Source organism: Phaseolus vulgaris, chromosome 9 (assembly GCF_051622355.1).
Source record: "Phaseolus vulgaris cultivar YP4 chromosome 9, ASM5162235v1, whole genome shotgun sequence".
Lineage (NCBI taxonomy): Eukaryota > Viridiplantae > Streptophyta > Magnoliopsida > Fabales > Fabaceae > Phaseolus > Phaseolus vulgaris.
Window position 1 is genome coordinate 30,686,400 of NC_143506.1, and position 26,411 is coordinate 30,712,810.

At 32.5% G+C, this 26,411-nt stretch overlaps 2 protein-coding genes across 8 annotated transcripts; one reads left to right on the forward strand and one right to left on the reverse strand.

Moving 5' to 3' along the window:
* The first annotated feature begins 7,880 nt into the window (after window positions 1-7,880).
* On the forward strand, window positions 7,881-14,440 carry LOC137822729 (ABC transporter A family member 2). The gene is made up of 16 exons (XM_068627683.2): window positions 7,881-8,598; window positions 8,682-8,913; window positions 9,009-9,178; window positions 9,538-9,723; window positions 9,827-9,922; window positions 10,022-10,222; window positions 10,408-10,567; window positions 10,661-10,890; window positions 11,375-11,492; window positions 11,603-11,679; window positions 11,797-11,886; window positions 12,024-12,167; window positions 12,249-12,554; window positions 12,637-12,717; window positions 13,427-13,603; window positions 13,823-14,440. The coding sequence occupies exons 1-16, from the start codon at window positions 8,227-8,229 to the stop codon at window positions 14,087-14,089; spliced, it is 2,907 nt and encodes a 968-aa protein (XP_068483784.1). The 5' UTR covers window positions 7,881-8,226; the 3' UTR covers window positions 14,090-14,440.
* Window positions 14,441-18,413: 3,973 nt separating this feature from the next.
* LOC137822730 (protein IQ-DOMAIN 31) lies at window positions 18,414-25,904 on the reverse strand. 7 transcript variants are annotated; one of them, XM_068627690.2, is made up of 10 exons: window positions 25,775-25,887; window positions 25,541-25,654; window positions 25,325-25,365; window positions 25,036-25,065; window positions 23,967-24,064; window positions 23,526-23,780; window positions 21,738-21,941; window positions 20,840-20,914; window positions 19,111-20,215; window positions 18,414-18,770 (listed from the first exon to the last, which is right to left on the reverse strand). In XM_068627690.2, exons 5-10 carry the CDS (start codon window positions 24,048-24,050, stop codon window positions 18,739-18,741), a joined length of 1,755 nt encoding a protein of 584 aa, XP_068483791.2. In that variant the 5' UTR covers window positions 24,051-24,064; window positions 25,036-25,065; window positions 25,325-25,365; window positions 25,541-25,654; window positions 25,775-25,887; the 3' UTR covers window positions 18,414-18,738. The 7 variants fall into 7 exon arrangements, with proteins under 7 accessions (XP_068483791.2, XP_068483786.2, XP_068483787.2 ...); XM_068627685.2 differs by lacking the exon at window positions 25,036-25,065 and having other exon boundaries at window positions 25,775-25,904; XM_068627686.2 differs by lacking the exon at window positions 25,775-25,887 and having other exon boundaries at window positions 25,541-25,754.
* Between the last annotated feature and the right edge of the window lie 507 nt (window positions 25,905-26,411).

Sequence of the window (26,411 nt, forward strand, 5' to 3'; positions counted from 1 at the left end):
TCTTAAGCTAGCTTGAAACTTTGCTTATAGCAATAGGCCTTGGCTCCTGAAAGCCAAAGTTCTTAAATCAAAATACGAATTTAGAATGGCTTATAGATCCTCACCTCTTTGGCTTAGAATTAAACAGTTTTATTCTATCATACTTGATAATACTTTTTGGACTGTTAGTACAGGTACTTTTATTAATTTTTGGAATGAATGATAAATGGTGTTCTACTACTTCTTTAACAAATATTGCAGAATTATTTGATGGTGTTAGCATTCTGGATATAGTTTTGGACTGGTTGTGATTGGAATATTCCCTTGTTTTTACAGCAGATGCCTCATTTTTTTAATCATATCATGGTTAGGGAGGAACAGGATCTCCCTAATTGGATTTTAGATGAGTCTGGTCGTTTCACTCTTAAATCGACGAAGACTTTTTTCTTAGAACCCGAAGTTCCTTGTGGTTTGGGTAAATTCATTTGGTTTTCATATATTCTGCCTTCCAAAATTCTAGTACTTTGAAAAAATTTTCATGGGCGACTTCCTACAAATCAACATATTCAAAATAAAGGTTTGTACATATGTTCTATGTGTATGCTTTGTGAAAAGCACGAGGAATCTATTTAGCATTTATTTTTTAAATGTTCTAATGTTTTGCATATTTGGAGTTGGGTTCTAATGTTCTGCTTTTGCCTTTCATTTTCTTTCTTTTTCTTTATATACAAAACAAATCGTTTGCGTCCCCAAACTGCCGTCGAACGGCTCCCCGTCGCCGTCATCACCACTGAAGAAACCGATCCTGATGCCGACGACGATGTGAGGGGTTAAGGCCTAGGGGACACCGCCACTTGACACGTTATATCTCTTAATTCCATCTCTCTCTGCCACATAATATCTCTTAATTCCATCTCTCTCTGCCACATAAGTAGCCCTTGACGCCGTAAGGTGCGATTTAACAGAAATGACCAATTTGTATACATTTTAAAAAACATAAGGACTAAATTGATTTTTTTTTAAAATCACGATACTAAATTGAATGTTAACCCTAAATGTATGGACAAATAAGATAATTAAATCTATATTAAGATAATTAAATCTAGTAAAAACTGTTAATAATCTGTTAAAAATGTTAGATCTATTGAGAAAAAACAAACTAACTTATTTATTAGAGATTAAAATCACTAGAAACATTAAATATAACTATTTAAATACAGTTTTTTTAATGTGCATTATCATCAACTAGAGAATATTAGTTATTATTAGTCTTGTTAGATATTATTCTCCTTGTTCGAATTAGTGATGTTTTGTGGTCCATAAGCAATTATGATTTTGTATATGGATACAATGATTTGAACGTACAGTTTTCAAAAAAATCTTCCTAGACTAATTCAGTTGTCTATGTTCCCATATGTGTGCAGAAAATTCGCATAAGTAATGTCGTTGTCCAATGTTATCCGCCGTGGAAAACCTCAAGCATTATGGTTTGACAAAACAACCTTGTTCTCATCAGAAATTGTTCATGAAAAAAACTGTATTCAAGAAAAAAACAAAATATGGTCCTGGAACTAATGTACACAAATGTATAAATGCCAAGATTCATGATTGGCTTTGATATTCTACCAGAATGATTGGATTGATTTTTTTTAATACTTTTGTTTGAATTTGAAAAAAAAAATTACATTATTCTTTTGAATTTTTGTGTTAGGATTACGACGGTTTGTATGGTGTACATTAGTAGATAATATTGATCAATATTTTCTACTTGTTACTGTAAGTGGTCAGAGCTATTTTTTTTATAACTCAAACAAAATTTTACTGGTGGAATTATATTACATTTTTTAGAAATGATATTCTTCGAAGTATTATTTTCGAATATATTTAAAAAGGTGTTTAGTTATATTTTACTATTTTTAGGAACCTTTTTAAAAATTGAAAATTAGTAAAAGTGAAATTTGAAAGTGTAATAATAAATTATTTGTTATATTTTTTTGGAAATATCACTTTCTTATCCTTCATTATAAATATTTTACCATGCATATTTTTTTATGATTCATGGTAGTTGGTTTATATAATTTCTATTTTTTTTTACAAGTTCATATTTCAAAAAATCTGACTTATTTTTTTTTAGCTTTTGATGTATGTATATTTTATGTGCAATTTTAACTTTAGTTATAATTGTTAATTCTCATAAATTTGAAATATTTTAAATTAAGGTCTTCATTTTAAAATGTAACTAATAATTAATTCACTGTGAAAGTGATAAGTAATAAAGTTAATTTTCTCCTCGCAATATGTTATTCCAATCTTTAGCCAAAAATATACATGACTTTGAAGTCCACATCTGACGGATAATGCAATTATTTATGATATATAAAGCAATGATAAACACTAGTTGTTGCCAAACTAGGTAAGAGTGACTTGTGACCCAAGTTGGGGCAGTAAGGTGATGGAAGAAACAATATTGGACTAAGAAAAAGATTCTACCTTATTTGGTGTTTCTTCTCCTTATATATAATAGACATAAGTGCGGCTGAATTGTGATTCCTTGCTAGGACTACCATCGGTGACCATTGAGCATGTGCTGGAGAGCCATCTGTCTATGGTGGAAGAGAGAAGTCAGGAAGATCGTTAGAAATAGTGGAAAATGGGATTGAAGGTTATTTCAAACGACAAGTCATTTTACGAAAATTTTGAAACTCATAGTATTTTACGAAGGTTCTTAAACCCATGGTATTTAACAGGAGTTCTAAAAAACTCTTTTTGAAGTTTAAAAAAACATCAAGAAACATATTCCCCAGGAATGATTTAGCGGGAAAAACTACAACTCTATGTAAATAACTTAATAGAGATTTTAATCCTGAATAATGTAAAAATAAACCCGTTAAAATATTTTTTTTATAGTGTTACTTTATGTCATGTAAAAATTAGAATAAGTTAAATTGTTATTTTTTTTATTAACTCAAGAACCAATTTGAACAACTAAGTAACAAAACTTAGATCAACACTTTATCCTTCTTGAAAAGAACATATACATAAAATTTTACAATTTGTAATTATTTACTTTTTACTCCATATAGTCAATTATCTTTGCAATTATATAATATTTTTCTCTCCTTTTTCTCCTCTTCTCTCTTACGCGTGTAATATGTTATATAAGATATGAAGTAAAAGTAACATCTCCATACAATTTCTACAAATATCAAGTGAAACACAGTGATGTATGAAAATGAACCTTTTTAACTCTAATAAATTATAAGACAAATAATGAGAGAGAGAGAAAGATGTAAAAAAAATGAATCCAAGAAGAGGAAGTCGAAGTTATGAACGTCATCAAATGATCAAATTAAGGGATTATTATGTTATGATGGACACATATTGGAACAGTTAGAGATTGAATTATAATTTTGTAATTTTAAGTGTAAAGTCTTAACTAATGTATTTTTAAACTATTGAATCTTAATGTTAACTTATTTTTATATAATAAAGTGTTGAATGGGTTGGGTAGGTATAAACGGATTCAAACATCAGCAAATAATCTTGGAATAATGAAAATTGACACCTTCTCGGTACACGCAAAAAATACTCAAATTTATAAAATATTAATACCCCATATTTGTTTTTATATTAAAGTAACCTTTCATTAATATATTAAAGTGACCTTTTATATATTAACCTTTGAGCTTTGGCAATATATATTTTTCTTTTAATAAAAATAAATTAAAGTAAAAATAGATATATAGAAACTCCTTAGGTTTGAAACTTTGTGTGTTTCGTCTAAATAAAGCAATGGCGTGATTTTGTCGTGCTGAATTTTAAAAAATGTGGATTTAAGGCTGTATAGTGTAGCAGTCACTTGAAAAAGGATTTTCTTATAAACATTTTAAGGAATACAAATTTTATAAGTTGAAATTAGGGTATAAATAATTTTTGAATAAAAATGTAAAGAAACCTATATAATAAAACTTTAACAAATTATTTTATACAGAAAAGTTAATATTTTTCTTTCCTATAAATAGTTTTTGGGATATTTGTTCAAACAAGTTCTACATAAAATATTTAAATTTTTCTTCATGAGTAAAATATTAATATATTTTTTAAAAATTTTTTGAAGTAAACTTATAAATTACAAAAAGAGTATATTTATAAAAATGGTTAAATACATTTTTAGTTCCTATACTATAAAACAAAATTGATTTTTGTTTCTTGTTTAAACTTTATACCATTTAGATTATGAAAATAATATGTGAAATTACTGTTAGTTATTTTTCAAAATTCGTTATTATTTTGAGTACAAACTATAACTTTTTCAATTGCTTGTTAAAGTAAAAAAAAAAAAACTAATTTTATATTATAATATTGAAACGAAAAATATATTTAATCATTATTAAAAAAATTAAATATGAAGAAGATGCAACTCAAAATGCACTTTCCAATGAAAAAAAGTGCTTTAAAACATGAATTTTCTTTAACTATATAAACAATAATATTGGGTTATATTTTAAAATAAGAATTCAATAGTACAAAGTGGACGATAGCGGTCCGATAGTGGGTGGCACAATAAGCCCTACACAAACACTCATTAGGATAGACTCTGATACCATGTTACGAAGTGAACTTTAAGCCTAACTCAACCCCATAAAACCGGCTCCTAGGATTAAGGTTTGCACCCACTTATATACAATGAAAGACTCTAATCTCTAGTCGACATGGGATCTCCAACATTCATTTTGAAATAAATTAAAATTTGACTTCAGAAGTTATATATAGTATAAATTTGAAGTTTCTGACTTAAAATATAATTTAAATTTTTTAATGAAAAGAAAAGTTGTGTTTAAAAATTCAGTTTAGCTACACAATTTTCTTAGAGTTTGCCTCTCGATAATTTTTTAAACAAATAACTAAATTTTTTAAAATTCCGTTGAAATTGACTTTTATTAATGCTTGTTTGACAAGGAAGACGTAAAGGAAAAAAGGAGTGAAAATAACATAAAAGAAGGAAAATAATGAAAATTAAGATTTTTAGTTCAAGATAAAGGTGTAGAAATAGATGATAAATTACTTTAAGTTTAGATTATTAAATTAAAAATATAAAACAAAAATAGTGATGATTTAAGGGAAGAAAAGTAAAAAGTAAATAAAATTAAAGCTATTTTTTAAAATATTATTAATTTTATTAAGAATGTTAATTTATTTATTTTATTATTAGTAGTAGTAAAAACAAGAGGATATGTGTGTTCGTAATTTAAAAATATTTTGATTTATAATTAAATATTGTAATTATAAATTGTAAAAAATGAATTTTTAAAATTTATTTTAATTTATTTTGTTTATTTTGTTGTATGAGATATTAAATCTCCAACATATTTGTTTTTCTTTCCGTTCCATGGCTAACCAAATATACGCTTCCGTGTACGTATTCACCATTTTCCAGTTATACATATTCTATTTTTATTGCCTATTATCATTTGATGTGTATATGAGAACAAAATCTAAAATCTTATATAATATACCTAAATTTATTAGTTCAAGCACGATGGGTTCTTTGGACTATTATTTAATATTATTACATATATGTCTCTTTTATTTATTATAGACATTGTACGCGTTATTGTTTTTTTTTTCTTTATAATTATTTAAGAAAATAGTAATTAATATTATTTTAATGTTCTAAATAAAACAAACAAGAGTAGTATTCCTGGAAAGTGATAAATGGAAAAACAAAGAATAACTCAATGGTCAACAAAAGCAAATAGTTTTTTAAGTGTTAATTTCAACCTTGAGTTTTGAATATTTTCTCCAAAAATCCCTTCTCATTAAGTTTTTTAAAATTTATTTTCCAATTTCTTGATCACATCAAAGCACATGGTCAACACTTCCAATGTCTTATTCTAATTAACGGCGAATGACACTTTTGTCCTTCACCATGTCGCATCTAAATGACCAAAATGTCCTTGTATAAAAACATGGTTATCTCTCTCAATCCTCTTTGATAGCAGTGACAGATATTGCGGATCACATCTGAATTTAATTTTTTTTTAACATTTTAGATGTGATGATATTGATTTGGATATTATATTTACGTTTAATAGCTATTTTTATATAGTATTATATATATTTTTTTAATTTTTAATTTTTTAGATAATCTTTTTTTATTAAATTAATGTAATAATGTTATCAAAATGATATCAGTCGTTAATTGTTTATGTCATTTATTGTTGATGTATTATTTGTGATTTTGTCATCATGAATATCGCTAAATTATATTAACTTATTTTTAAGAAAAGAGTGATCTAATTAAAAATAGTGTAATCAAATTAAAAGTATCTTCATAATAATGAAATACAACTATTAAGTCTTATATTTATATTATAGGTATATAACTAATGAAACTTGATTTTAGTTAATGATTTTATTATTGTAAAAAAAATCATGTAGTTGAACTTTATATGATTTATGTTGTAAATTGTTTTATTAAATAATTCTATGATTCTGACTTTTAAATTTATTTAATAACTTTTAGTTATTTTTCTTTTATTTTTTTATTTTTTATTATTTAATAGTAAATTCATAGAAATTTTATTATTTTGAAGTTAGTCATTAACTTTTGAAGTTCCTGAGTAAAGCCAGCCTGAATAAATAGTTAATGACTACATATTTAATAGATCTTGATTGTTTAAAAAATAGTTAATGACTACATATGTAATAATTATGAAGTTGTTAAAATATACATTAAAAATATTTTAATTAGTAGTTACAATTTGATTTTATGCGTTTAAAGTACACATTATTTCTCACATCAAAAGTGTTATAAATATTACATGCTTTAGTTAATTATTACACACGTTCAATATTTATTTATCTTTTTAATTTAAAATATTTATAGTCTTTGTAAAAAAAATATCTTTAAAATGTCTGAAATAATTATGTACTGTTTAAGTAAACTATGAAATTAAAATAGCTGTATTTATATACTTTTTTGGCAAGATAAAAATAGTTTAGATAATATAAACAACTTTATTGTAATTTTTAAATTTTAAATTAATAAGCATGAGAACCAATTTTTCTTATTTAGAATGAATATTTTTGAAAATATACATGTTAAAAATGTCATGTTTAAGAATATAAATTAAATTTTTATTATTTAATTATTTGTTTCTAAAATTTATAATTTTTCTAAAAAAAAAATCTATACTTTTTATATCTTCATTTTCGGTAATCTGAACCTATTTCAAAATAAGTTTCTTCTTTATTTAAACATTTTCTTTCTAGTTCTACTTGTGAGTATCATAGGATTTCACAAGTTCTATTATGTAGAATTTGTTATTGTTGATTTTCTTTCCGAAGTTAAACATTCAAACATTGACTTTGACTTATTGCTCAAATGAGAAAGATGCAACATCAATAAATGATGGACTCATAATTCAAACAGTGATAATTTATTTATAAATAATTTTAAAAATTAACTATCTTTGATTAAAATTATTTAAATTGAGTATGAATGATCTTATATCATATATATACAAGATGTATTTTGGTTTTAAAAGGTTATTTGTAATTATAGAGTGTAATTGAGAAATATTATTGTAAATTAAACACATGATGATGGTGAATAGTAACTAAAATAGTATTATTTTGATAATATAAGTAATAACTAAGAAAATAAATGAGTTATTGATAAAAAAAATGGTGAAAGTATTCAATTAAATAATTTAATGAAATATTTATATTTTAGTGATACATTAATTAAATTAGACAAATATATCATGGCATAAGTTTATGAAAGATGTTTCTAAGACCATCTGAAAGATATATCTTCTCATATTTATCGGATCAATTTTTTTTTTCTAAAATCGTTATAATCTTTTAAATTCAGCGTTTAGAAAGTAAAAAAAATTAAGAAATATGGTTAGAAGAAGAGATAATGGCAGTAATCGTAAATTTGGCAGCATTGCAGTGTCAAAAGTGAAAGCAGGCTTGCGTAAGCGCGATTTGCAGCCCCTGAGAATGACGACGGAAAACGAAAACCCGCGCTTTCCCTCACGATTAACGATGTTGCTTCAGTTACAGAACAAACCCAACCCAACAGTATTCAAAAGAGAAAGAGGGAAAACATTTTCATCGCTATATATTCCACATTCCAAACATTTTCATTCCAATCTCCTTCTTTCGTCCCCCACCTGTGACAGACTCACTCACTGACAGACACACAGAGACTGGGGGGAGAGAGGTCACGCGCAAACCATGAGAACCACTCTCACCGGTTTGCCGTTGGTGTTCCAACAATTCAGAGCTCTGTTGAAGAAGAATCTGTTACTGTCATGGCGGAACAAGAGAGCCACCCTTCTGCAATTGATCTCCCCTCTCATATTCATTTTCCTCATATTCGCAATCGACAAGGCCATTAAGGCGCAGACATCAACCTCCTCCGCCTACAAGACCGTCACCGACCCTCCCTCCCACCCCTCTCCTCCCATAACTCCCTGCGAAGACAAGTTCTTCATCAAACTCCCCTGCTACGACTTCGTTTGGAGCGGTGATCAAAGCACCACCTTCCAAACCATCGTCACCCGCATCATGAACAACAACCCCGGCAGACCCATCCCTCCCTCCAAGGCACCCTATTTCTCTTTGCAATCTTCAAGATTCTCAATAATTTAGCATTTTATTCTTCGCGAATAACGAATAATTGCGTGCAGGTGAAGTCGTTTAAGGACAAGACCGAGGTGGATGCGTGGCTGTTCAGTAATCCTATGCGTTGTCCAGGGGCGCTTCATTTCTCGCAGCTAAACGGCACCGTTATAAGCTACGGTCTTCAGACCAACTCCACCAGCCTTCAGAGGCGAGGCAAATATGAGGACCCTACTATGTCGTTTCAACTTCCTCTTCAGCTTGCCGCCGAGAGGGAAATTGCCAGACACCTTATTGGAGGTATCAGAACTATGCAGAGTTTTTTTTTTTTTTTTTTTTTTTTTAATTTTGGTTGGTGATGGTTCGATTTAATTAATGAATTTGTGGGATTTCAGACCCGGGTTTCAGTTGGAATGTGTTTCTGAGGGAATTCGCGCACCCTTCCATGAGTCCTTTCTCTGCCGTGGGTTCAATTGGTCCCGCGTTTTTCCTCGCCATTGCCATGTTTAATTTTGTTCTTCAGATAAGTTCTTTGGTGACGGAGAAAGAGCTTAAACTTCGCCAGGTACATATGTTGTATAAAATCATTCCTGTGTATTTTCCTACGTGAATGTTTCATTCATGTTGCATCATCTAAAATTATATTGAAACAGTAGTTACGATGATTTTAAGTAAATATGCGTGTGTTTTGACCCTTGGCACAAAAGGGATTTCAAATTAAAACAATTTTAAGTAGCTGTAGCGGTAGATAAAACTTTTCATAGTGAAATTTATTACTAACTTGTTTCCATAATTAAAATTATCCAAATGTAAATCGTTCACTTTAAAATTAACGTTAATTTTGTAAAATTTTGCTGATGCTCATCCCCTATGAATTTGTGCCATATTTTTATGATTGAATTTGTTGTTCCTCTGTTCTTGCAGGCAATGACTATGATGGGCCTTTACGACTTTGCTTACTGGTCGTCCTGGCTCATTTGGGAGACGGTTGTCACAATCATATCTGCCCTCCTCATAGTACTCTTTGGAATGATGTTCCAGTTCAGTTTTTTCTTGAAAAACAGTTTCGCAGTCCTGTTTGTTTTGTTCTTCCTATTTGAACTTAATATGGTAAGCAATTTATGGTATTCTTCCAGTCTTACTGTTTGCCCTACTTGTTCATTTGGATTTGTATCTGTATGATGTGTAATATGGCTTCCCTTTTTTACTTTAGACTGGCTTGGCCTTCATGTTATCTGCTTTCATTAAGAAGTCATCTTCGGCAACAACAATGGGATTCTCTATATTTATTGTGGGCTTTTTGACTCAGGTGTGAATCCTTTTGGTGCTTTGTAGTTTGCAGACAAGGTTTCTTTAGTAGCAGAAAGTGAATGCTCAAGTTCTTTATCTGTTGTTTTTCTGTTTGCAGCTTGTGGTTCAAGGAGGGTTTCCTTACACGGATAGTTTCTCCAAAACTTTACGAGATTTGTGGTCGTTATTCCCACCCAATCCTTTTTCTCAAGGTATAAAAGTGCTTTCAGATGCAGTTGCAACTTCTGAAGACGATGGTGTTAGCTGGAGTAGACGCGGAGAATGTGCTCTTACTGATGCAGACTGTGTTATAACTATTGTATGCAACGATTTGACCTCTAAATTCCTACTCCATAAACCACCACTTCATTTTAAGAAGCCTTTTGGTTCCTTTCCCCATTTACTTTCTGCTCCATAGTTCTATATTTGCTTTTATCCTTCCTTCCTTTTAGCCTTGGTTGTCTTACTGCAGTTACCCACTATTTTTTTTCTTTTCATTGACAGGATGATATTTATAAATGGCTTGCGGCTACATTTGTTCTCTGGTTTGTTCTGGCCATTTACTTTGACAATATAATCCCAAATGCATCGGGTGTGAGGAAGTCAATATTCTACTTTCTAAATCCCGGTTATTGGTTGGGAAAAGGGGGTCAAAAAGTGAAAGGTGATTAATTTGTTGGGTTAATTTGTTTTTTTTCTTCCTTCCAGCTCTTTATGGCTTAACACTACTTCCCCGTCCATCATCTTCCTTTCATAGAGGGTGGGCTTTGTAGTTGTGTAGATTCAAACCCACGTCAGGAAATAAGTACACCTGATGATGAAGATGTCCTTGATGAAGAAAGCAAAGTGAAACAGCAACTAACAGAAGGGCTGGTTGATACAAATATTGCTGTTCAAATGCATGGCCTTGCAAAGACCTATCCCGGTACACGTAACATTGGTTGCTGCTGCAAATGTAAAAAAACTGCTCCTTACACTGCCGTTAAGGTAAATTATTTCTTATTGAACTTTTAATCCTTGAAGTTGGGGGGTGATTAGAAGAAAACTTGTTGATTTCATGCAACATTTTTGAGTTTCTTAGTTCATGATATGGCCAAAATCTTCTCATTAGAAGTGAAATCTCAGGAGTCAGGACAAGAATGCAAAGATGGGTCTGTTCATTGTAGTATCCATGCTTCAACCACAAGGGCTCCTATTTTGGGTGCTTGGAATTAGTTGGTTTATGAAAAACTTTTGCCAAAGTATCATGGGTGTAGTTCAATCGAATAGTCATGCAAACTACAAACATGCTGAATTTTTCAGCTTGATCTCATTTTGGATCATGATTATCAATTTTTTGTTTCCGGAAATTCTTCCTCCCCCTTTAATATTTTATGTGGATGTGGATATTTCATGTTTCAATACGGCAACATGTTGGAGATATACCTATATTCAGATGGTGTTGAATGTGCTATTCTGCAATTATTTTCAGGGTTTGTGGGTGAACTTTGCAAAGGATCAGTTGTTTTGTCTTCTAGGACCCAACGGAGCTGGAAAAACGACAGCTATTAATTGTTTGACAGGGATAACTCCAGTAACTAACGGAGATGGTGATACTTTCTATCCGTGTCTCTGTCTTTAACTACTAGATTGAATATTCGTTAACTAAAATTACAAAAGTCATAGAGTATGTTAGCATTTTCAATTTTTTCTTTAACAGCGTTGGTTTATGGACATTCAATCAGAAATTCTATTGGCATGTCAAATATTCGAAAGCTTATAGGAGTATGTCCACAGGTGTTTCTCTCTCTCTCACTCTCGCAGACACACCAACATGATTTTCGAATTCAATAAAATTTTCTTCTCGTCCCATTAACGGATGACTGACCTGATATTGATTATTTTAATCTGCAGTTTGATATACTATGGGATGCACTGTCTGGCCAAGAACACCTCCAACTCTTTGCTACTATTAAAGGCCTGCCCCCAGCTTCCATAAAATCAGTATGTCTTCTCCAGGCCTGAAATTGTTCTGTACAACCAATGATTATGTGTGTGTGTGCAATATTTGAAATTATTATTAGCTATTTCGAATACTTCCTCTCATTCCTTTTAATTCAAGTTCTTCTGAAAAAATGTAGATTACCCAGACTTCATTAGCAGAGGTGAAACTCACGGATGCAGCCAAAGTCAGAGCTGGAAGTTACAGTGGAGGAATGAAACGCCGTCTCAGTGTTGCAATTGCCCTTATTGGTGACCCTAAGTTAGTCATTTTGGATGAACCGGTATGTACGACAGTATTTTCCTTTCATGCATATATTCTGTTGACATGATTATAAGATTAATCTTTCATTTTAATTTCATAGACTACTGGTATGGATCCAATAACAAGAAGGCATGTGTGGGACATAATTGAAAATGCAAAAAAAGGGCGTGCCATTGTTCTTACAACGCACTCTATGGAAGAAGCTGACATTCTAAGTGACCGCATAGGAATCATGGCAAAAGGAAGACTTCGCTGCATTGGCACCTCAATCAGATTAAAATCACGCTTTGGTACTGGTTTTATTGCTAATCTCAGTTTCTTTGGAAACAATATTGAACGCAGTCCTACCAATGGAGATGCAATATCTACGGAGCATCGAGAGGAAGTGAAGAAATTCTTTAAGAATGTGAGATGAATTATTATAATGGTTTAAAAAAATTCCTTGACAATAGAAGTATTGGTTTTTAACCACTGAAATCTTTCGACAGTATTTAAATGTTGAGCCAAAAGAGGAGACCAATAACTTCGTAACTTTCGTGATTCCCCATGACAGAGAGGCGCTCCTAACAGTAAGCTTTCTTTCCTTGCCTTTGTCCATCTCCTTAAAATTTCTCTAACCCAGGGTTTGGATTAACTGTTTAAGTACTGATTGACATGGAAACAGATCTTCATTGGAATTTTCTAGTTTAAGTTGGTCCCTATTGGCTGAAATTTTTGCCGAGTCACAATATTTACTATGATTTTGCTGACCATGTAAACTTCTGTATCTTTAGTCAGTTTCAAACTTGGTGGACTTAACGATAACTAATTTGAATAGACTTTAGCTAACTTATCTAGTGTCTTACCAGAGAACACCAATACTTCACTTTAAATGACAGAAGGTTGAACAAATTCTTTGTTGCCTTAAAGGGGGAAAAACGATTCAACTGTGAACCGTGTTTTAATAATTTGGGAATATGTTCTTGGTTAGTCATGAAATTCTTTTCTTCAAGAAAAATATTTTAAGTGAATCCTGGTTATCTCTTTGATGTCAGTTTTTGATTGTAATCAAGGATAACTCTATTTACATTCCCCGTGGACATAAGTTGCGATTGCAAACATGTGTGCATACTGCATGTATTTGATAGAAAGCTGAAAATTGTTTAGGTAACGTAGACACAGGCAGGCTCCACCGCACCAGTGTGAGCTATATTATTAGCGAGAATAGCAACCATGAACACAAATTGTTCTTAATTATATGGGATACATTATCTTATATTCCTGGTGCTTTCCAAACAGAATTTCTTTTCGGAGCTCCAAGATAGAGAAGAAGAATTTGGCATTTCTGACATACAGCTTGGTCTTACAACTCTCGAAGAAGTTTTCTTGAATATTGCAAGACAAGCAGAGCTAGAAAATGCTACAGCCGAAGGAAGGCTAATAACCCTGACCTTAACATCTGGGGAATCCGTGCAGGTCAGTGTAACAGTATTTTGCTTCATATTTTTCTACAGTCTAAAAGGGTTGAGTTGTAATTGGTTCTATAAATTTCTGATACAAAGTGAATATAAATACTTATTTATACCTGATCACAATATTCAAAGTTGCAGAATTACCCTTCTGCTTTTCAGTTCAATATAAGTTGCAAGTAAGACGAGTAATCCTTTTCTGCTGACCAATACAATAAACATGCAGATTCCTGTAGGAGCTAGGTTTGTGGGAATTCCAGGAACACAGTCTGTGGAAAACCCAACTGGGTTTATGGTAGAAGTTTACTGGGAGCAAGATGATACTGGGACCCTATGCATTGCTGGCCACTCGCAGAAGGTTCCTATTCCTGATGGCGTTCAATTATCATCCTCATTTTCTGCAAGACAACGTAGAAACTTAGGCCGGGCAGGACCAATTCATGGGGTTGTGATTGATCCAAGTCAAGTTAGTCCAGGTGATTTTCAGCGATAATGTACAGGGAGAAACATCATGTCCTATTTGATTTATTTTTGTTTTCAGCAATATCTTTCTGCAATTATGTTTGAGGTACTTTCTTTCACTAAATATGGACACCTCAAGTACATTTTATACCCAAAAGTATTTCAAACATGATTGCCTCCATAAAGATATCTGTAGGAAAAACAAAAACAAAATAAGGCATGGTGAGTTATGTCCTGTGCAGTTGTGCTCACTGTATACAATTTTTTGCTAAGACTTTTTAGATTTCATTTTATATATCTTCATTTCTCTTCAGTTGTAGAAATATGTTAAAATAATATTACCAGAAAAGGCCAGAGTACATGTTTTCGGCCGTTGGCACCATGTTGGACTAGTATGTAGAGATAAACTATTTTCCAAACATAGATGTTACAGGAAAGTTTTTTGACAACTATTGTAATGGTTTTTGTTCTCGCCGTCTGAAAAAAAAAAAAGAATTGGAAGTGTTTTTTAGTTCTAAATTGATAAAGTCATTTAAGTGAAAACCAGGTTATCTGAAGTGAGTCACGCCTAAGCAACAAAAGTTTTATGTTTAAGTGAACAATGTTAAGTGCTTAAGCGACAATAGTTTAATTGAGTAAGGACGCTTAAGTGAGATGGTTTAAATGAATTAATCATGTATCATGGTCGTTTAAGTGGAAGAATTGCCACGCTTAAGCAAGAAATAATTGTTAGATAGATTTTAACTTTCTAAGTAAGAAAAAATCCTAGATGAAAATATTAAGACTAAATTGAAAATGGTAAATATCTATTAACAAAATAACAAGATAAATAAGAAAACAATAACTACAAAACGAAAAACAATATAATGTTGTCAAATCAAGCCTAAGAATAACTTTAATAATGAGATTACTTTTAGAAAAAAAAAGTGAAAGAAATTTATTGAAGCAAAATAACAAATTAATGGCAAGGAATGGGTGTAAAAATGTGTGGTGTGACCCTTTATATAAAAGTAGGGGATCATTAGAAGAAGGTGAATCTAATCACTTCTGACACTCAAGTCATGCTTAAACCATCAATAGTAAAAAAAAGTACCACATTTTAACCCTCAACAATAGTGTCAAATCACTTAACCTAAATTTAAGCTATTCTTAATCAAGCAATGATACAAAGTTTATTACATTTTAACCTCTAATAGTTATGGCATATCACTTAATGGAGCCTTCAATCGTGCTTAAGTGATAAAATTTAATGACTTTTAAATGTATGAGCTCTGCATATCATCCTCAAACAGATGAACAGTCTAAGAGAACGATCTAGTTCTTAGAAGATTTGTTGAGGGCATGTGTATTGGATGATCTGGGAAGTTGGAATGAGATGTTGTCTTTGGTGGAGTTTGCTCATTATAATAGTTATCATGTCAGTGTTTAGATGACACCATATGAAGCTTTGTATGGGAGAAAGTGAAGAACTCCTTTATGTTGGTATCAAGATAGTGAGATAATATTGGTTGGGCTAGAGTTACTTCAACAGACCACTGAGAAGGTGAAGCATATACAAGATAGAATGAAAGTTTATCAAAGTAGACATAAATCATATGAAGATAAGAGGAATAAGCCTTTGGAGTTTACAACTGGAGACCATGTGTTCCTAGGAGTATCACCTACCAAGGGTGTAAGACAAGTTATCAGAGTTTACAGCTGGAGACCATGTGTTCCTAGGAGTATCACCTACCAAGGGTGTTAGACAAGTTATCAGATTGAGGAAGTTATCTCTTAAGTTTTTGGGCCTTATCAGATGTTGAAAAACTAGTGTTTTGGAAATGGATAATGTGCAAATCAATTGAAGTAAAACCATATATTATTGAAGATTATCATAGTAAACAACTCAAAAGCAAGACAATCAGTATGGTGAAGGTAGTGTGGGATGATAGGTTTGGTGATTCATCTTGGGAAATAGAAGAAATCATGAGAGAAACCTATCCCTATTTCTTTATCGCAAGTCAATTTAAGAGGACGAAAATTTTTCTTGTTGGTGAAAATGTATGAACCAAGAAAAAATAGTCTTAGAGTAGAAGTGGTACAATTAAAATGACACCTGGATATTTTATTATTGAAGTTAAAAGAGTATATAAATAGAAATTCAGTTATTCAGGTTTCATTTTAAAAAAGAACCACCATCTCTCTAAAAACATTTTGTTTCATTCATCTACCTTCTGGCAGTGAATACATAAGACTGACCGATCGGAATCTTTAATAGAGTAAGTTCATTTTTGCTCTTCTCTATAAGTCAAATTTTAAACTTGTTAGGTTATGACCAGGACTTTGTGGTGCAGGTTAGGCTACCCTTGAGCTTTTGGTAGGTTTGGAGCTCTTAGGGAGCATATGCTCAAGTTCAGGTAATGGAAACTAGTTTTAAATTTTGAATAAAACCTTAGGTTAGAAGATCTGAATGTGGGGGCGTGACGTGATCACCAGTCTTAATTTTTCTAGCAGGATCTCTTTTAAGAGTAAAGTAATATATTGACTGAAATAGTTGATTTTGAATATTATATTGTGATTTTTAAGGTGAATAAATTAATGAAAGTGTTGTGATTGAAAATTGAAAGTGTTTGAATGGTGATATAAATGAGTTGAATTGTATTTGAATAATTTGTTGAATTATTTAAAGTGTGATGTTTGATGGGAATTGGTTGTTTGATTTTTGATGATGTTTGATTTAGAAAGCATATATGAGTAAGAACTGTCATTTTTAATGTGTAGATTATTAAAATTATGAGTTGAATGACAATTGATTCAACAATATTATAAGATTATGCAGATATCTCTGCATATCTCGCTCAGGCGAGTAAATTCTCGCTCAAGCGAGAATGGAATGAAAAATGAGGTGCTTTGGGGTCCGTTTTTGCCCAAACGAGAAGAAATCTCGCTCAGGCGCGACCTGAGATAAAAATCTGGGTGCTCTCGGGTTCAATCTTGCTAAAGCGAGAATTTACTCGCTTGAGCGAGAATAGGTCTCGCTCAAGCTAGACTCTATGTAAAAAAAATAAATTATTTTTGCTTTTGAAAGCCTAGTTTATTATTGTATATTGTTTTTAAGTGAAAATTATAAATTTTATTTAAAAATATGATTAAAGGAACTTAGTTATGTGTTTAATTGAATTTTGAGATATATTTGGATTGCATTGAAAATTTAAATTATGATGTGATTAAATTGTGTATTGATGTGTTAAATGGAGCATGCAATGATGTGAAAGTGTGATCATAATATAGTATTTCCTGGAAAGGAAATATCATGTTGAGATTGTTGTTAGGATGCATTGATTTGTCAGGTTCGTAATGAAACATCCTGACTCTACTTATATAATGAAATCACATAGATGAATTTATGCAGTTGGTGAGAGATGATGGAGGTTCATATGACTTTGTTTGCGGTTTAAATATAATATAGTCTTTCAGGTCATATGAATTTACCCTGTCATACAAGATGGTGAGATATTGAGATGTTTATGCGCATGACTGTGTGGATTCACAACGAGTAGTATGACAGGTTCAGGTCTCAAGATTCTAATTTCAATACACGAGTCTTCTGAAAGTAGAGTCAAGTGTCTATATGTTGTGAGTTATAGAAGTCTGACATGTGAAAAATGAATTATAAATTTTAATAGACACTTGATGGTTTGAGAAATTGTATAAGACTTGATGAATTATGTTTATTAATTTGCAATTGAAATTATATAGAAATTTTTATATAGGTAGCTTACCTTATTCTTTGTTTCTGTTTGATGACCGTGTAATTACAGGAGTTGATGAAAAAAACCAAAATCACAAATTGAATAGAAGACCAAAATTATATTTAGGCCTCAAGCCTATATATATCGCCCTTCACTAATGCATTTCTTCAAAATCATTTTGATCTTATAAATTATAATGATTTTGTTTCCGAATTAATGCTTTATACACTCTCTTTAATCACTTTAATCTTCAATAAGAACCAATGTGAGCCTTTAAATTGTATTTTAGATGCTTTATATTACAAAATCAAGTTGGTCTAAGTGTTTAATAAGGAAAGAATATCTGCAAAGCTGCTTTTCATACCAATTGAGGCATCACAACCCCTTATTCTTCATTTTTGTTACTTCTGCTGTTACACTGATATCAGTCTACATTAATAATAAAAGGTATATCATTATTGAGCAGGTCACTGTATTGAATGGTATTTTTAGTGGTTACACAAGCTAGACCCTAATCATGCATGATAGACTTGCAATAATGAATGTCACAATGTGATCCATCCTTCACTACGGATCGGAAGAGTTGAAATACAAAAAAAAAAAGTTTCTTGAAGGCTGAAGAAATCTCGAGAAAGAGTATTCTCATGTTACCAGATCATTCTTGTCCAAACACAAGCTTGGGAACACAAATAATGTTTATGATCACACACACTGCAGGATAAAAATACAATATGGACAGCCAAGACAAACAGAGCATAGACTTGTAAAGTTGCAGCATGCAAAACTTAAAACCTGTGTTGTACAACTCACCACCCAGAATGCAGGAAAAATAAGCTGATCAAACCAGGTCATACAACGACCCTATCATTTCAACAACTTTCATCACATTTGACTCAAAAGGATTTTCAACCTCCCCGTGTTCAATCCCTGAAAACCAGGGTTCCCTTGCTCACCTCTTCCACTCTGCTTGAATTACTTTCCCTGCAAGATGAATACACAAGTTTATGATTATCAATCATGAGAAAACAAAGGCATACACCAGCATATAGTGGATTCATTTTGAAAATTATAACTTCACTTACCAAGTTGATTTACCATGAATAAAAAAACTAGTGTTTTGGAATCAGCCGTTAAGTTAAGACACTAAACTATAAACTATAAAGTACCCGAAACTTTCTCAACGACATTCATCTAACTTAAGATTGGATAAGTGTCTTTAAATTAACAATTTAGTTTTAAAACTATTTGAAAATGGTAATTTTCTAGGTGAATCATAACGTGACATTTTCAATCACTAGATGTATGAGGGACTATATCATACCATTCCCTCCTTTAGAAGATGTTATTGATCTGTCACTTTTGTTACTCCCTTTGCCACCTGCTTGAGCTGATCTCTGTGTCCTAGGTGAATTTGAACTAATCTTGTTGCCAGTTGAAGCTGGCAGAGAATGTCTCCCAGAATCAGCAGTGTTGCTTTTCTCAATTCCATCTTCTCCAAACCTTGGGGACCCTAGTGCCCTCAACTTTGCCTTGGCGGATTCAGTTGCTGCCATATAACTTGGTACTTTTGGACTAATCTTTAAGCCATGTTCTCCATTCTCCTGTTTGATCACATTTGATGCTTTACGGGTAGGTTTCTGGTTTTCATTACCTGTCAGATCTTTATGACTCAAATCTCCATTTGTTAATAAGGAGTTGTCTTCTTTAAAAATATCCTCTGGTTGATTGCCTAGCTCGTTTTTAACTTCATCACGAGAAGTGTTTCTATCTTTAGTTGTGGTCTCTGACAAGGGTTTAGATTCTACAGACACTAGATAACTGTTTGGAATGTCAGAGACTTCCTTGTTAACTGATGGTCTTGGTGTAAATTCGACATCAGGCACATTGGAGACAGTCAAAGTATCTTCCTTCTTGATCTTTTCCTCAGAAGTAATGATCACTTGTTCTGAACAAGCATGACCTGGAAGAACTGTTGTGATTTCCAGATGCTGCTTTAGAGTCTCAGATTCAACTTCTGGCTGAACAGCATTCTCGACAACAGGGTTATTAATCTTTCTCAAGTTACGTTTAACCTTTTCAAGCTCACTTTGTGGATTGTCTTGGTCTTGATCTGACACTTGGTATGGTGTTTTCCTGAAATTACGTTTTGGTTTCTCAAATTCAGGATTTGTTTGCACTGGAACTGGATCAAAACTTGGGACAGGAAGCTTCCGGTTAGTGCGTCTTGACTTGGAAATTTGAACTTCTCCATTTGAAATATTACCCTGCTTTCTCTGAGATTTATAGTCTCGAATTTTCTTAGGTTGGGGAACTGGTTTCCAAAAGTAAGATGCTGACCAGCGCTCCAACCAGCTTAACACTGAATTTGGATCTCCACTAACATATTGCAAGCGCAGTGCCATTATTGTAATTGATGAAGCCTGAAGCTGAAACAACAAAATAACATTTTCACAAGCTCAATTTTAGTAAAACAGATCAAAATACAAATTTGATAGAAGAACCCCATTTATTTCCATGTTCAGACAAGAACAGTATTGCACATAATGACATCCACTTAGAGAAAATTTAAACAGGTTCATGTATAAACTTGTAAGATATACAAAACCACAGGTTGTAAAGTAATGTAAAGCACTTTCTGGCTCAGCTTCATGCTCAAGGATATCAATAGTCAGTTCTAGTAACAAAAGACATGTAATTCTTTCACCATTCTTAACATCAAAATTCATCACTACAGTGATAAAGAAAAAGAAATGCCATATTGTTGAAAAGTAAATTATAACTTATGTTTGTATCCGAATTTAAAATCCTCTGCAGTTGAGAGCAATTAGACGGTTCCACTTGCTCATAGAGAAAAAACAAAAGAGAATAGTACCCTGCTGTTCTATTAACCAAGATGATCTAAAAGTCTAACCTTTCAAATTTTTAAAACTATAGTATTGTCACCTCAAAATTTGTAATACTGTTCAATCACAAATGGACTCTATCCAGAATATGCCAAACTTAAAAATAAATAAATATTTGTATGACATGCATGGCACAATTGAAGTTACCTTGCGGATGAAAGTATTTGCAGACAACTTTGAAATTTTTGTGGAAATACCAACTGGCTCACCAAGTTTGCCCTCCTGAAGCACAAACGCATAACACATTCAGAGGGAAAAATCTCAGCACCAAGAATAATACAAAAGAAGGAAAAATAAACAGAAAATATAATTCTGGTTGGGATGTTATATGCGTTGGGTACCCCTTTTTGTATAATATTGTCTTTGGCTGACAAAAAAGAATAGAAAAGGGAATTCTTGGTAAACCTACTTTCAATTTAGGAATACTTAAACAATGAAGTGGCTAAGTCATAATCGTTATTCATAACCCTCTATTATAAGCTTTTGATCATCATTGACCAGTGGAGTAATTATAGGTTCCCAAATTTACCAAGAATTCCCCCTTTGTAATTTTTCCAGAAGATTTATTATACAGAATAATCCTTCCCTGTATCTCTACATGATTCAGTCATGAACTTGGTGCTAACAATACCTGATTGGCGAACAATCCACCAAAAAGAAACTCATTAGAAATTTCACACCTTGTTCGATAAATACACATTATTCACTTGTCCCAATATATACAACTCAATAAGCGGTAAAAAAAGATTGAAGAACACAATTCTTAACAATCTTAATCAGAAAAAAAAGAGTAATGGACGATCAGACGCCACACTGAATCTAGTAATAGTTAATTCAAAAGTACCCCCATTTATTGCCTACTCAGTCCTCATTTTAAATGTCCAGCCTGTTCAGCCAAAATGTTTACATTTAATAGGACCACTTTGTTTTAATTTAACCTAGATAGTCAGGTACATAACTAATGCACGCAATCAGAAAAACACCTTAAACAATAGAAGTAAGATGATAAATCATTGACAATTTACAGATTCTTAGAGAACATTACCAGAGGCTTAAATAGACTGCACTTCTGATGAATTTCAAATCCAACATTAGACTTCCTAATCTTTAGTCCACGTGCAAATGCTTGAAACTTTACAATCCCATACATACAGCATAATGTAACAACAGCTTGTCTCCTAACTAGGTGCCCACGAATAAGTGCTTGCAACCTTATTATGCCTTTTAGAGCCCTAAATGCCCTGCGAGCCTTCAGAAAAGATGCTTCCATTAGTTAATATCAAATATTACAATTTTCATCCACTATACAAGCAAAACTCTACAAACATATTCCAATTTGTTAAAAATGTTCATGTGCCAGATCTTCAAATATCAGGAAAGTAGTATAAAAATTAGGATTTCAATTTATTTCTCAATGAAATACAAATTCGGTTGAAAGAGTCTCATGACAGTGGAACCTGGGATGAGTAGATAACTGACAGGAAAACATATGTGAATTAATTTCAACATTAAGAAGATTCTTAGAATTTTTATTTTAAAACCAAGTTATTTGCTATACTGACTTATTGGTCAGCCTCATATAATACTTTATAAAACAAAATACAAAACTACAAAAAAATTGGGGGAGGGGATTGATAGGAACTTGGGTATTATCTGGTGCCTAAATCACACATTAAATACCATGGGATGCGTGTTTAAGTATTTGATTCCCCCCCCTTAATAGTTAGCTTCTGAGGAGTGGGTTCTCCAAGTGTTTGGGTACTTATCAGGGGTATAGGAGTAAGTGATTCTAACTCCAAATACCACAGTTGATTTTAAACATCATGTTCTCATGTTTTAACAGCAACTCTTCACAAGATCCTTGGAAAGGGAAAAGTCCTGTCCAATATATAAAAACATGGATACTGAACTGAAGAAATGCGTAAATAAATGACAACCAAAGCTATATTGGGAAAAACCCAAGTCCTGCATTGACTAGAGATAAGACCAAAATAGTGCATATAAATAGGAGACAACCCAAACCTCATAAGTTGGTTTTGTGGGAATAAGTTAGACTCAAATCCAAATTCTAAAATGGTATCAAAGTCACAAAGTTTATCCTAGATTTATTAATGGATTACCTACCAGGCCCAATAGTATTAGTAACGACGGGCTATATTGGGAAAAACTCACCACCCACATTAATTAGAGATAAGGTTGAAGTAGTGTATAAATGAGAGGCAATCCTCACCTCACAAGCTAGTTTTGTGGGATTGAGTTAAACCAGAGTAAAGTATAACTAACAAGATAAATGGGACGCAGTCCTCGCATTACAAGTCAATTTTGTAGGATTGAGTTAGAATCAAATCCAAATTCTAAGAAGCTGATAAACACATTTTCCCCCACCATGATCTAAGCCACCAATTCAGCCCCAAATTCAATTATGCTACTCCGCTATTCTGCCTCTACTCCTAAATTCATGTTTCCCTTCCCCTCTTTCATCATGGCATAATTCTCCTTTAGAATAATACCTTGTTACCAACTGAAATTCTACAATGTTTTCCCACCATTGTTTCCTCCTTACTCCTGGCAGCATTCCTATTTCTTCTCTCATACACATAATTTCCCTTTTTGTCTGTTGTGCATGTGTTAAAGGCTCACCAGACCTCATGTGAGATATTATGACAATTAAAATTTACAATCATAATAGAAAATAAGCTTGACAGTCTATTTATCCTTTAGCAGTCTAGTTCTAGATATCTTATCCCAGAGTAAACTTCAAAACTAATGTTCTATACTAAACAATTAAAAGAATTCAGTTACTTAATGTTCTCAAAAACAGTGAGACACCTACCAAGTAACCCCTGAAAGCAGCTTGTGCCTTTATTGCTGCTACCTCCTGCCTGATTTTCTCTGGATCAGGTGGTGCATCTGGATCAACAGGTCCTATACTGTCTCTTTCTTGATTCTCAGGTAAAATAACTTCTGATTCTTCATTCTCCAGTACAAGGTCCTCCTCATTTGTAGCAATCTCATTGTGGTTTGGATCTAAGGCCAAACCATTTTCCAACACGTTGGAAGCAACCACTGCCTCTCTTTTATTAACAATCTTCCACATGAAATTACAGCAAAAGAAGTCAGAAGTTAAAATCAGGAATGTTCACACATGCAAATTTATTTTTGTTATGCCACCACTCATGTCATTTAAATGAAAATTACGCATGCACACATGAAAGTATTATCAAATATATTTTAACATTATTGAATAGAGTTTTGCTTTAACTAATTGCATTACCTCTCTTCCCTTTGACATATTTGATCTGGATGACTTTTTCCCAAATAGTACAGTTTTGATCCATTTTCCTGGTGATTTCCCCATTCTGAGATTACAACCTGCAGCAGAAAAACAGTAAACCTAATCTCCAAATTCCAAATGATTCACTAAGAAAGTAAACAACAACTAAAAAACAAAAAATACACTTATCAAGAAAGTACGTAAGATGAATACTAAGTAAGATTGTCCAATTTAGATACTTTTGTTATTGCAACTAAGATTAAGCAGTGAGCCGAGGTCACAGGTTGTACTATGACCCCACAGTGTTTACGTTTGAGATACACAAGTCAGTATGGTCAACGGGCAGCAAAGTAAATTTTGGAACTTGTGAGATAAATTCTTAATTAGCAATCATAAATGGCAGCGTAGACACCACTTGACCACGGAACTCAGAAAAATAAATTCTCAAACACTTAATTAGCTGAACTATTTACATAATATAAAGCAGGAATATTAAGAGATGGAGACATATCAGTTCTAGAAACTAGAAAATAAATTTCATAAAATTTCTCACATTTAAAGCTATACGTTATATTAAGATGCTACACAGAATTATATATTACAAGAGAATATAATTTAGTACTCTCTGTTAAGAAAGAAATTGTATCACTTGAGGGGGAGCGGGTATAGAAACTATATCTCAGTTGATTTAACAGCTAGGAACTATTACTAAATACTTACACCGCTAACTTTAAAATTCTGGGTGAAATTGGATAACAGCTTTTGCTACAAGGATATTCTTACTAGAGAATAAAAAGTTATCTTTTCCGTAATGAATAGGTAATTAATAAGAGAACGATTTTGCCACTAATGATTGACAAAGTGGAGTGACATGCTCACTAGTTAGCAAAATTTATAGCATAAAGAGAAAGGTAGGCAATGTAATCCAGGCTTTAAAACAAAATAAGTTAAGGGCAATCATGACCAACAACTTTGAACAGTAGAAAGACATAATGATCAAAATTGATCCCATCTATTCTCTTACGCAATAATAATACTGCACCTAATCATGGGCCACCGCACTCATTACCTCAATATGTTGCTATCACCGACAATAATTCTGCACGAAAACAAAATAATCAAACAAAATACCCCAGTCCCCTGACTGTTACCAACTGGAATTTTCACGAAAACCTCAACAATTACAGTTTACTAATAATAAACAAGACACAAACACCCCGCAAATCTTCAAACTAAAGCAAAAACTCAAACACACAAAAAGGGAAAAAAAAAAGCAGAATTAGGATCAACAAGATCTGCAACAAGCAGGTGAGAAACTAAACATCTGAAATTGAAGCTAGGTTAGATCTGACAATTACCTGACAAACGTGAAAGCTCTTGGTCTCAAATCTTACAATTCCTATCAAACACAAGCACAATGGAAGTAAATATGAGACTATAAAATTAAAACATCCATTGTTCTTCTCCTAGTTGTTTCCACAACAATAACACAACAAGTAGCATAAAGATATTGAGTGGAGAAGATAACAAGAACAAGTAAGGAGAGAAAGAAACAGGAGAGAAAAGTTGTGTACCATGGAAGAGGTGAAGAGGTGAAATTGAAAATGAGAACTAAGAGAGTAAAATGTGACCTAAAGCTTCATCAATTTATGAGTTGTTGCATTTGCATGCTGTCATGTCTTTGAAAGCTAAATTGGAAAAGAAAAGAAAAATGAAAATGTCTGAACCTGAAACCGAAACTGAAACTGAAAGAAAAGCTTGGATTATTTGTTCCGTTTAGGCAAGGACGGCGTGTGGTCAACACTAACCGAATATTTGGCGGCAATTCTTCTTGGAACCGTTGATGCAATGACTTACTTGATCGTACGGTGGAGGGTGCAGCTTGCGAAACGGTGCGTTTAAGTGCACGTTAAGAGGCATGGCCGCAGTGGTTGTGGTGGGAGTGCCGGTGCAGTTACTTCGGAACCAAGTGTGCCAGCTCCTTTATTGCGAAATGACTTTGTTGCCCTTCAATGGAAATCCGAATCTCACGCGCGAAGGGGCGCGTTTGGGGAATGTGAGAAATAGGGAGTGTGTGGGAGAGAGTGGGGGTGAAGATGAAGCGCGTTGAGACGCGTGTGGAAGTAGGTGGGAGGGGAATGGAGTTAGTTGGTACATGGAAGCCATGCTGGCATGAAGGGACCTGCTTTGTCGAGTGGATAATTAGGGTGCGACAAAACAAAACAAGCACTTTTCTATTTTTGTTTTAAGGAATATTTTTTGTTGTTGCTGTGAATAGGGTAATTTATTTTACAAAAGTTGGAATCAACCTGAATTTATGATGTAATTTTTAGTTCTTAATATAATTTACTCAGTATTGTCGAAAAATTTAGAGATAATTTGGTAATAATTTTTTTAGAGATTTTTTTATAAAGTAATCAAATTTTAAAACTTTAAATGCATGAA